The sequence below is a fragment of the Poecilia latipinna genome, unplaced genomic scaffold (assembly GCF_001443285.1).
Source record: "Poecilia latipinna isolate Pla-1442-1.1 unplaced genomic scaffold, P_latipinna-1.0 Scaffold2931, whole genome shotgun sequence".
Lineage (NCBI taxonomy): Eukaryota > Metazoa > Chordata > Actinopteri > Cyprinodontiformes > Poeciliidae > Poecilia > Poecilia latipinna.
The window spans coordinates 54,603-66,082 of NW_015115547.1; the positions used below are offsets into that span (position 1 = coordinate 54,603).

Below are 11,480 nucleotides of genomic sequence, written 5' to 3' on the forward strand. Positions count from 1 at the left end.
CCCTACTGGCCAGCCGCCACTGGTTCTGATCCAGTGAATCTCAGTCCTGCTTGGCAGCAGCATGTTGTTTTCCAAAAGCTTGATGACCAGACATTTGGCTGAACCTAATTATTGCATCAGTGATGAAATAGATTTGTGAAATGCCTCTAAATAAAACTGTAATCAGCAGCTGCAGCAATTCAATGATAGAATCCGACTACAAGTTGATCCTAAAACGAGTCGATCTGTCAGGAAAACAAATAAAGTCACATTCTGGTTTATTTTCTGAGCGAATCCAACCTGCAGACAGACCAGATCTGGAGATCTGCTGCAACTGAACTGCTCACAGAAAACACAAAAACATAAAGAAAAATAACGGCTGCATACAGACAAAGTTTAGCCAACCAAACTTATTAATGCTGGTCTTTTGTTCATGAACAGATTCAGAGCAGAAACTGCAGAGCGATGCAGAGCTGCTGCTATAAAATGGCGGGAAATCACCAACCTGTAAATCATGTTACATAATGATTAATAATATAACAATAATATAATAATAACATGTTATATTTAAACCTCATAACATATTTTCATGCTATCAGGTTTAAATTTAAGGCATAACAAAACAATAGGATTTTTCAACATCTCATTTTATAAAAGTATAATAACACAAAGGTGCTAACAAATAAAAAAGTGTAAAACACAGAAAAAAGTTACCAAAACTCACATATTTTCCAGAAACTCATGAAAACCAGGAAAGTCAGAGAACGCATTAATTTTATCTTCATGTTACCCGACTGAGCAGCTGCAACACGAGGAGAACTGAACCAACATGAAAACTGAACGTTTGAGCAGACATGTTGGAGCAGATCCTCAGGAATGAAATGTTTCCTGAGATGCAGAGTGCAGATAAGAGCAGAGACTGAAGCAGAGATTGCAGCAGAGACTGCAGCCCTGCATTGTGATTTGGATCAGCATGAATCAACTTGACTCACTGGCATCAAGTTCAAACCTGAAGGAAAACCTGTAGAGACTGAAGCTTCAATTTCCTGAATCTGTTTGGAGTTTTTGAGCCTTGAATTGTGAACAAAGCAGAACTTTTCCAACTAGATGTGTAACTTTTATAAAAACTATTTTGTTTGTTCATTTTTGACAAACTGTCACTATGTAGAATGAAACCAGGTGTGGATTATTTTTATGGATCATGGATCTGTTTCATATACAGTAGATGTTTGTTACAGAGGCTGGGACCTGATTTGGACCTCACAGGCTCCCGTCCTGCATGTTTACACATCATAAAACATTTTAATCTCTCAGACATATAAATGGATGATCACTAACTTTAGATTCATCAATAATAAATCCACACAAACACCTGAATAATGAAACAAAAGGAGCATCTTCACACATTTAACTTTAGACTATAATTTCATCATTTCATTTCAAAGAACTTGTTTTATTTGTGAAAATTAAATTCATAAACTGACATCAGTTTTCACCACAACTGAGGAAAAGTAAAATATTTGACATAAATGTTGACAATAACTTCTGCACAATTTTCACATCTAGAAATTTGTTATAACTTTGAGCAAAACAAAAATAAAATATGAAACACATGAAAAAAACACACATTTCCCTCAATACTTTTGTTCATCAATCCAATGACTATCATGTCAAAACTTTACTGTTTTATTGTGACTAACCAGAAAAAAAAAACAAAATGTCATATTCATATTATTTTGAAAAATAAAAATTAAACTTCACAAAATAAACCAGTTTATCACAAACAGTTATAAACTTAAAGCTGAAGAAACAGAATAAACATCTCGTCTTGTTGAAGCAACAAACCAGTTTTTATTAGACATTTACTCTAGTAAAACCATTTAATAGTTTTACAACCTGAAAGATATTTAATCAATATTACTCGTCCATTTCTTTATCGGTAGTTTGTGTTTTATGATTTCCATCCTTAAAAGGCATTTAAAGTGACAAACTTTTTTTGTCTAACAGATGTGATGATTTTGTATTTTCCTGTTTTTTAGTGTCTTAGCATCAGTAGGAACATCAAATAATAAACATTTGGTTTATTAACTGTTGTGTGACTGAGATAAAACTAAGATTAATGTTTCATTTTCTTCTGTTATACATAAAAAATCTTACTATCTCTGATAAATATTAGTATGATTCCAGATTTATGGCTGATCTGTCTGCAGGGATTAATTATGAAAAAGGTTCCTAAACTGTGCTGCTAAAAATTAACTCCTCTGAAATAATTAGTGAGTTTAATAAGAAAAAATAAAGGAATTTAACATGAAATAATGATCCATAGTTTAATTCCTGCAAACAGTTTTTTTATCTTATTTTCTTATTTCAAACCAGATGAAGTTTTACCTGAACTGCTGATTCATCCTGACATGGAGAAAAAACGTTTCGTTTCAGTTCTGTGTCATTTTGTGTTGTTTTATTATTTCAGTGGATCATCATTGTGTTTTCTGTGGATTCGTGTCGTTTTCCTCTCTTTCAGCTTCCGTTAGGCTCCACCCCCTCCCAACTGCAGCTCATCCGTTAGGCTCCGCCCCCTCCCAGCTGCTGCTCATCCGTTAGGCTCCGCCCCCTCCCAACTGCAGCTCATCCGTTAGGCTCCGCCCCCTCCCAGCTGCAGCTCATCCATTAGGCTCCACCCCCTCCCAGCTGCAGCTCATCCGTTAGGCTCCGCCCCCTCCCAGCTGCTGCTCATCCATTAGGCTCCGCCCCCTCCCAGCTGCAGCTCATCCGTTAGGCTCCGCCCCCTCGCAGCTGCTGCTCATCTGTAATGGCTGCAGCGTTTTCCAGGAGTCTACGTAGACCCGCTCTCTGGTTCCTCCGTGGTCACGCTCATCTTTATTTTAACAAATTCTCCTTTTATGTCGTCCCTTATCGTCTTTATTGCTCTAGAATGCTGAAAGTCAACTGAGCTGCAATAAAATCCAGACAGTTCAGTTTTAGAAAAAAGTCATTGTTCCAAAAACTAAATAAAATTCAATCTTTTTTCTCATCTTACTTTCTTTCTGTCTTTATTTGTGATAGTTAAACGTTCACTTTAAGTATGCAAAGAAAATGTTTTGTCTACTGTTAAAGTTTTTGATGCTTTACTTACTCTGACTCTTCACTAAAATTTCCAAATGATTCTGATTCTCCTTTTTTTGAGTCCTTGCTCTTCTTCTCCTCATCACCCTTCTGCTTCTTTCCATCCTTCTCCTCCTTCTTACACCTGTAACAATAAAACAAAGACAATAAATTCATGCATGAATTGTTTTCTTTGGGACAAGAGAAGCATCAACAGAGGCAGAGTTTATGTAGTAAACTGAAGAGTGGAGACAAAATAAAGTTGTACTTTTTCTTTAAAAAAGCTGCTGCTGCTGCTGCTCCTGCTGGTCCAATCAGACCCAGAATCACCTTCCAGGTTTTACCTCCTGCTGATTCTGCAGAGGAAGAGGAGAAACACTGACCGTCTGCATCATTTATAAATGACTGTGTTTCATAAATAACAGAAAAGGTTCCAGCAGTTCGATCTTCACGCTGCTCTGCAGCAGCACAGAGAAATGATTTCAGTTCCTCTGATCAGGAGGAAACATTCTCAGGCCATGACGTCTGAATCTGAAATAAAACTGGTTTTATTTCTTCATCTACATCCCAGGAAAATTAAATTTATCCCTCCACTTTTTAAACTAGTTAGAATTTCAGCTACATTTCTGTAGATTCAAACCAGTTTCTACAAACAGAGAAAGCAAATGAAATATTTATTTTAGTCTGTCGTAAAATGGAAGAATTCATGAAAATTATGGGTTTAATCTGAATGAAAATATAATTATTTTGCTCCAACATGTTTAGTTATTTTCTGTGGTTTCATCACCTCCTTTTTTAAGGGTTTCTGTCCTCCTGTTGCTCCTGGTTCTGATGCTGCAGCTGTAGATCAGATCTGGACCATCTGGACCCGTCAGAGAGCTGCTGATGTCATAAAGCTTCTCCTCAGTCTGATGGACTGTGGTTCTGTTCTGCAGAGCCGTGTTGGATGGAGGCTCAGTGGACCAGGTGAGTTCAGGTTGAGGGTAGATCCCCTCTGAGCTGCAGGTGATCCTGTTTCCATCCTGATGGATCCTGATGTCAGAGACTGGAGCTGGAAACAGAAGAAAATGCATCAAAAAGTGAAACACCAACGAAAAGCAGCTGGAAAACATGAAATGTGTTTAATAAAATATTTCACCGTCTATCTTCAGGTTTATAAATGATTCTTTATATCCTGTGCTGCTGCTGATGTTGCATTTATATCTTCCCTCATCCTGGATCTTCACCTCCTTCAGCAGCAGGGAGGCGTTTCCTCTGGAGATCTGATCCAGGATCAGTGACGTCCGGCCCTGAAACTTCTGGTTCTGCTGACCCAGCTGGTCCTGGCCGTCATAGTAGGAGTGAACCACAGAGTCTCCAGCTGATGACGGGTTGGACCAGCGGATCACCGAACCAGAACCGGACTGGAACTGACAGGGCAGCAGGCAGCTGTGTCTGAAAACACAGGAAACCTCTGGATCTGCAGCAGGAAGCAGATGAAACTTTTTTAGGTTAAATTTTCATCAAATCATTTTCACAGTCATTAAATAAAGATGGTGCTGAACACCGAGGAGCCACAGAGTCCTTAAATCAGCAGTTTTAGCCTGGGGGACCACTTGCTTTAACTAGGCCACTCCTTTAAACGCTTTAAAATCCTGAAATCAGAGTAAACAGTGAGTGTGTCATCCTTCATCCTCATGGCAGAAAAACTTTAAACTTTTTCTCTCCATCAGCTGAGACTGAAGGAGAAGGAATCATAAAAATACCTCTGATCAACTTTAGGCAAAACTAACAAAATTTAATCAAATCTGAAATGTTCATTTAACATTTACAAAGACAAAAGCAACTCTAATCTAGTTCAGTATTTCTGAACAGGTTTTAGGCAGAGAGCCGATTGAAGGAACATTTTAAAACTGCTGTTTGTTTCCAGGGTTTAACTGAGCAGCTTGTAAACAGCAAACTGGTTCTGCAGCTTCTTCCCTCCAACTGTGACACACAGAAGAAACGACTTCTTGTCACGTTTCATAAAATCTGAACTTAAGCTCATAAATTCATTTTTGACAGTAAAAAACTGAATCAGTTAATGAATCTGTTCTAAATCAATCATTGATCTTCCTGAAGCCTCTGAGTTTCATTTCCCTTCATGGTTTATGTTATGATTAAATTAAACATGTGAAGGAAAAACTGCCCTCTGCCACTTTAAGGTTGGAAATGTTTTCATCTTTAACAGGTTGTAAAATAATTAGCATAAATCTTCAAATGTAGGAAACGTCACATCCAGATCCTTCATATCAGTTTTCATTAAACAAACAGGAAGTTTCCAGATGAATCTGTTAAGATTCAGTGATACATAAATAAACTGAAGCCAGAAAAACTTTACTTTGAATAAAAGAAAGAGAAACACATCTAAAAAACCCAAATATAGAAAACCATAAAGTGTAGAGTTTTTATTCTGGTGAAGAAGATTTGAATTAAAACACAACATGATCGAGTAAATATCAGAACCTCCAGCTGATAAAACTCTGTGTGTTTAAATCAGCTTTAATTAAAACTGAATGTCTACAGTCTGAATTCAGTAACTCAGGAGTTATGAGAGAAATCCTGAACTCATTTCACTGTTTCCCTCAGTGAAACATCGTCAGTGTTTCTGTTTCCTGTGTTTGTTCAGAAAAACACAACAAACCATCTTCATGCTGACATCAGAATAAGAAGCTGAATATTTTGACTCACCTGCTTCAGAACCAGCCAGCAGAGGAACCAGAACCAGGAAGGTTTTAAAGACGGATCTGCCTGCCATGTTCAGGATCAGCTGTTTACTGATCAGCTGTTTACTGATCAGCTGTTTACTCAGAGCTGCTTCATCAGAGTAAAACCGACATGCAGAATGTTGAGACGCCACATTGTGAGAATTCCCGGTATTCCTCCAACATCACGGCTCCAGAACTCAACAACAGGAAGTTCTGTTCGTCAAAGAACATTCCTAACTAACCGAGGATCTGCCTGAAGGTTCAAAACAAGCTGTTCAAGTTCCTCTCAGATGATCTGCATGTCCTGATGGATCTGATGGATCTGATGGATCTGATGTTCTGCTCAGAGCTGAAATCCTGATCACTCAGGAGTTCTGGTGAACCAAACGGGTTGTTCTGATGAAGGTTCTCCTGATCCGATCTGAAGGGACGAGCCGGATGAATTCAAACAGACGAGTTTATTTTCATCTGTAATAATGCAGACAGAATAACTGACATGCATGTGGAGCATTTGGCTGATTTCACCACAGGAGGATCTGAAGCTGCTTTCACCTCCAGAACCGGATTGATTCTGATCTGGTCTCAGTGAACATGGAGGTTCTGGCTGCAGGTTTAGAGAATTTCATCCCATCAACACACATTTAAACGTCTCTTTGACCAAAACCCTGCAGGGCTGAGATTCTGTCTAACGAGATGAAGAACATTCAGGGATTAAAAAACTGGTGAATAATTATAATCTGGAATAAAAGATCCTGGGGCTTCATAACTGAGGCAGAGGAGTCAGACTTTTTCACAGATTATCTGTCTTATACTGTACCGTCACAACATATTGACAGATTTCACAAATATGTAAAACACTTTATTTTTTTAATAAAAGTTGCATACTTCAGCTGTAGCAGGAGAAACTGGAAGTCGGACATGTTTAACGATTTCATTTCTAGATGAATTTCTTTTTGATGTTTTGAAGCTGTGATGGATGTTCAGTTAATCTTCAGCTGATTCTGTTTCTGTTTTCCACAGATTCTATAAAGTTGATGGTTTTTCAGCTGATTTATAATCTGACTCGGTTTCCATGGCGATCAGAGATGAAACAAACACAAGAAAAACATTTAATTCTGCCTGAACTATAAATCCACAGCTGGAGGTAAAGAAATGAAAAGCATGGCCAGTGATATGACGGACAGCGGCCCCTAGTGGACACATTTAAAACTACCATGATGAATGAAGAGAAGAACAGTTTGGACCTCACAGGCTGCCGTCCAGCTCTGAAGGCAAAGAGCAGATCCAGAGTGTTCACACATCATTAATGGAAATAAAACATTATTATCTCAGATATATTCAATCCAAATTGAATTAATTTATTAAATCTAGCATATCAAACATTTTTACATGTGAATGTAAAAACCCAACAATAAACCAATACAGACACATTTATAATGAAACAACAGTTGCATCTTCACACATTTCAGATTATAATTCAATCGGCTCTTTTCATCTCAAAGCAACTTGTTGAAAAGTAAAAAAAAAACTATAAATCTGAAGTAACAGAATAAGAAGCACCTATTATTATGTTTAGCTGCAATAAATGTCCAGAAAATAAGTTTCCCATAATCCAGTTCAGCACCGTCGTTATACAGCAAAACACATTTTATCACATATTTCCTTCATCATAAACATTTAATCTATAAAACTTCTATTTTAGGACCTTCTGTAGTATGAAAGTTATTAAATCAATATTACCTTTATTTTCTTTGTAATCCCATTTTATGTCTCATAATTCACATTTTTAAAAGCAGCTAAAGTGATAAATATGACATTTATCTGATTAAAACACGTCAGAGGATTTTTTAAAACTTCTATGTATAACAAACATCAAACGATTAAAGGTACTTAGTTGATAAACATCATTAATGACGTATTGCCAATCTGACTGAGATAAATCTGAGATTAATGTTTCATTTTGTCTAATAAACATAATAAAATCTTAATGACTGATGAATATTAATATGTGATCAGATTTATTAATTATGAAAATGGTCCCTAAACTGTGCAGGTAAAAAATGTTTCTGAGTGAATTAAGCAGTTTAACAGTTTATTTAAAAAAAAAAAAAAAAAAAAAAAATATATATATATATATATATATATATATATTATATATATATTTTCAAGATAGAAAATAATAAATCACTTCAACATGAAATAATGATCTTAATTTACAGTTTTTATCTCTTTTCCTCCAAATGAAGTTCTTGAAGTTCATCAAAGTTTCATCGTCGTCCAGCTCTCTGCTGTCATGAACTTCAGTTGATTCTTCATGTTCTGGATCATTGTTGTGTTTTCTTGTCTTGTTTTCTTGTTTCCAGTTGTTTTTCTCTCCTTTCTCTTCCTTTAGGCTCCTCCCCCTCACAGCTGCAGCACATCTGGAATCATGAAGGTGTTTCCAGGGGGTCCATCTCTCCGGGTTCCTCAGTGATCGATTTGTTTTTATTACCCTGTTTCGTTGATCCTTGTTTACTGTCAGATCCTGTGTTACCATTTAAATGGTTCATCTCAGTATCCCTGTAACAAAATTCACCATCACACACAGTTTAGTTCATATTAACTTGTTTTCTTTAGAACAAAGTCATATTTCTAAAGACCAAATAAAAATTATGATTATTACCTTAAATATTCACCCCATCACCATGATCATTATCTGAATAAGATTTTTTTGTTTTACATTTTAATTTGCTTTGTGAGTTTAAAGGAGTTTAAATTATGTTAGTTTTCCTTTAAACAGTCCTGATCTTGTTATGACAGAAAATAAAACTTTTCTTTGTTCTTGCAGAAAATCTTTGGGAGAAAATGAGTTAAGATGAATCAAGATATAATTTTCACTTGATAGTAAAATGTATAATGTTAGTTTTCAGTCAGTAAAGTGACAAATATTCACTTTAAGCATTTAAAAAGTATTTTATCCAAAATACTGAGAGATTTGATTCTTTACTTTCTCTGGGCCTTGTGGATTTTCATCTGATGCTGATGCTGTTCCTCTTTTACTCTTTTTACTTTTAAGTCGTATGAAATAATAAATCAGACAGAAAATGAATAAATGGCTTGTTTTGTTTAGGACAATAGAAATATTCAGTTCAGAGAACAACAGCAGTAAATTTAAAACAGAAAATAGAAAGTAGTTTTACCTTTTACATTTATACCAGACTGTCACTCCTATGATTATTATTACTGCCACTGCTGCTGCAATCAAACCACCAATCAGCCACCAGGGTAAATCTTCATCTTTCTGCACAGATTCTGCATAAAAAGAGATGGAAAAGTTTAATGTTACTGTGTGATTTAGCCAAACAGCAGCAGGCCAGTGAGGTTATTAGGCTGTTTCACAGATGAGAAAATAATATTTATTATATAAAAGGTAAAGGAATGTCATCAATTATGTATCTGAAGAAAATGGTTTTGTTTTCTGATTTAGTTGTTTCTGTTTCTAGATCTGTAAAGTTGGGAGATAAAACTTATTGCTTCGCCTCATTCTCTACAGTTTTTACCATCAGAGAGGAGAAAATAAAGATTTAATCTTCTTCTGAAAATAACGATGATATAAATTTAAACAAACATCAGTAGTTGTTCTCCAGTTTTCTCACCTGGTTTTATAAAAGTTTCTGTCTTCTGGTTCCTCCTGGTTCTGATGCTGCAGCTGTAGATCAGATCTGGACCATCTGGACCCGTCAGAGAGCTGCTGATGTTGTAAAGCTGATCTTCAGTTTTCTGGATCCTGGTAGTTTCATTCAGAGTCGTGTTGGATGGAGGCTCAGTGGACCAGGTGAGTTCAGGTTGAGGGTAGATCCCCTCTGAGCTGCAGGTGATCCTGTTTCCATCCTGATGGATCCTGATGTCAGAGACTGGAGCTGCAGGAGAAAATGCATCAAAAACAAAGAAAATCAGCTGAAATAGATGTTAAATAGATATTAACTCAGTTCTACCTTCTGTCTGCAGGTTTATAAATGATTCTTTATATCCTGTGCTGGTGCTGGTGTAACATTTATATCTTCCCTCATCCTGGATGTTCACCTCCTTCAGCAGCAGGGAGGCGTTTCCTGTGGAGATCTGATCCAGGATCAGTGACGTCCGGTTCTTAAAGTTCTGGTTCTGCTTACCCAGCTGGTCTTTGTTGTGATAGTAGGAGTGAACCAGAAGATCTCCAGCTGACACTTGGTACCAGTGGATGAGTGGATCAGAGCCAAGCTGGATCTGACAGGGCAACAAGCAGCTCTGTCTGAAAACACAGGAAACCTCTGGATCTGCAGCAGGAAGGAAATATTTTAACTTCAGATTTCATGTTTAGGTTTTTCTGTCCAAATCAGCTTCATAATCTTTAAATAACTAAGATGCTTCTCGTTCAGTCAGTCCAGGCTGTTCATACTGTAAATGGTTACTAAAGGGTTAAAATGCTCCTGGTTGTTCGCTGGTCCAATAGTGACACCTGGTGGTCATTAGTGCTTTTATTTTGAAGAGCAGCTTGTTTCTTCTTCGTGTGTTTTGGACATACTGCTCTTCCTGTTCTTCTGAAAAAGCAGGTATAAATATTCACAACTGTGTTTTGTGATAAGAAAGATAATTTGTTTATTTCAGAAAGTTGTAACATAATTGGTTTATTTGTTTAAAAGGAAAAACTGCTGAAATGTTAAAGATACTACATATTTTTTGTGAACATTAACCATTTATCTGGTCTTCATGTGTTTGTCTCCTCTAGGGGGCGTATTCTGTTTTGTGTACTGAGTGTATCGGAAGTGGGGGGGGGGGGGTTACTAAAGGTCAAGGGTCATTCTGTTAGGTTGCTAAGAGGAAGAGGTGAACCGTTTTCCACTATGTGTGGTTTTGGGGTTTGTTGATCTGTTTTGGTCTAAATGGGAAAATGATGGACAAATAAATGAAGAAATAAATGACTATGTGATTAAAGTCCAAATGAAGATCGAGGGAAAGTAAAACCGAAGTCTAAAATATATAAACATGTGTTACATTGTTTGGTTTTATATTTCTCTAATAAAAGCTCTCAATGAATTTGAGACAAAACTAACAAAATGAACTCAAACAAAAATCATCAATCCACCACATTGTGAATTATAAAGAAACATTAATTTAATGAAATATTTAAGAACATTTTAAAAAAAACTACAAACTGGAATAACTTCAGATGATTTAAATAATCAGAAAACAGGATTTAATTTTAAAGGTAAAACGTTTTCCAAACAGGAAGTTTTAGAGCTGTGAGTTTAGATGAATGTAAGAAAACTGGTTCTGTTGGTTCAGATACTTAGAAAGACAAAATGTCTTCAGTCGTGTTGGATAAGATTTCACTGAGAGCTCAGAGTTTAATCTTTTATTTTAATGCTAAAGATCTGAAGGAAGTAAAGACACATTTATAAATGGATCTGAATCCATAGTTTGATTTTACTTCATGACTTTTAGCCAAAATGAAAAATATTTGGCCTTTTTCTGTTTAACGTGAAAGTATAAAGTTTAAAGGATTTAATGTTTGAATGTTTTCATCAGTTATAAAATTATATATAAATAATTATGAAGAAAACCTCACATCTGTTCCCCATTTTCAGTGTTAATTAAAAAAATAAGAAGTCAAAAGAAAAATAAACTATATTTATTAAAAAAGGAAAAAATATACTG

The 11,480-nt window shown here is 36.1% G+C and overlaps 2 protein-coding genes across 3 annotated transcripts in view; both read right to left on the reverse strand.

The window, feature by feature from the left end:
* LOC106939624 (CD276 antigen-like) overlaps positions 1–2,616 on the reverse strand; it is a 12,012-nt gene extending 9,396 nt beyond the window's left edge. For both annotated transcript variants that reach the window (XM_015022087.1, XM_015022088.1), the window contains exon 1: positions 704–2,616. In XM_015022087.1, the coding sequence (XP_014877573.1) occupies positions 704–764 (61 nt within the window). In that variant the 5' untranslated portion in view covers positions 765–2,616. The remainder of the gene's footprint in view (positions 1–703) is intronic.
* A 98-nt stretch (positions 2,617–2,714) lies between these two features.
* On the reverse strand, positions 2,715–6,093 carry LOC106939627 (V-set domain containing T-cell activation inhibitor 1-like). Its single transcript, XM_015022090.1, has 6 exons — positions 5,791–6,093; positions 4,220–4,540; positions 3,869–4,132; positions 3,350–3,437; positions 3,113–3,226; positions 2,715–2,930 (listed from the first exon to the last, which is right to left on the reverse strand). Exons 1-6 carry the CDS (start codon positions 5,855–5,857, stop codon positions 2,813–2,815), a joined length of 972 nt encoding a protein of 323 aa, XP_014877576.1. The 5' UTR covers positions 5,858–6,093; the 3' UTR covers positions 2,715–2,812.
* Positions 6,094–11,480: the final 5,387 nt, after the last annotated feature.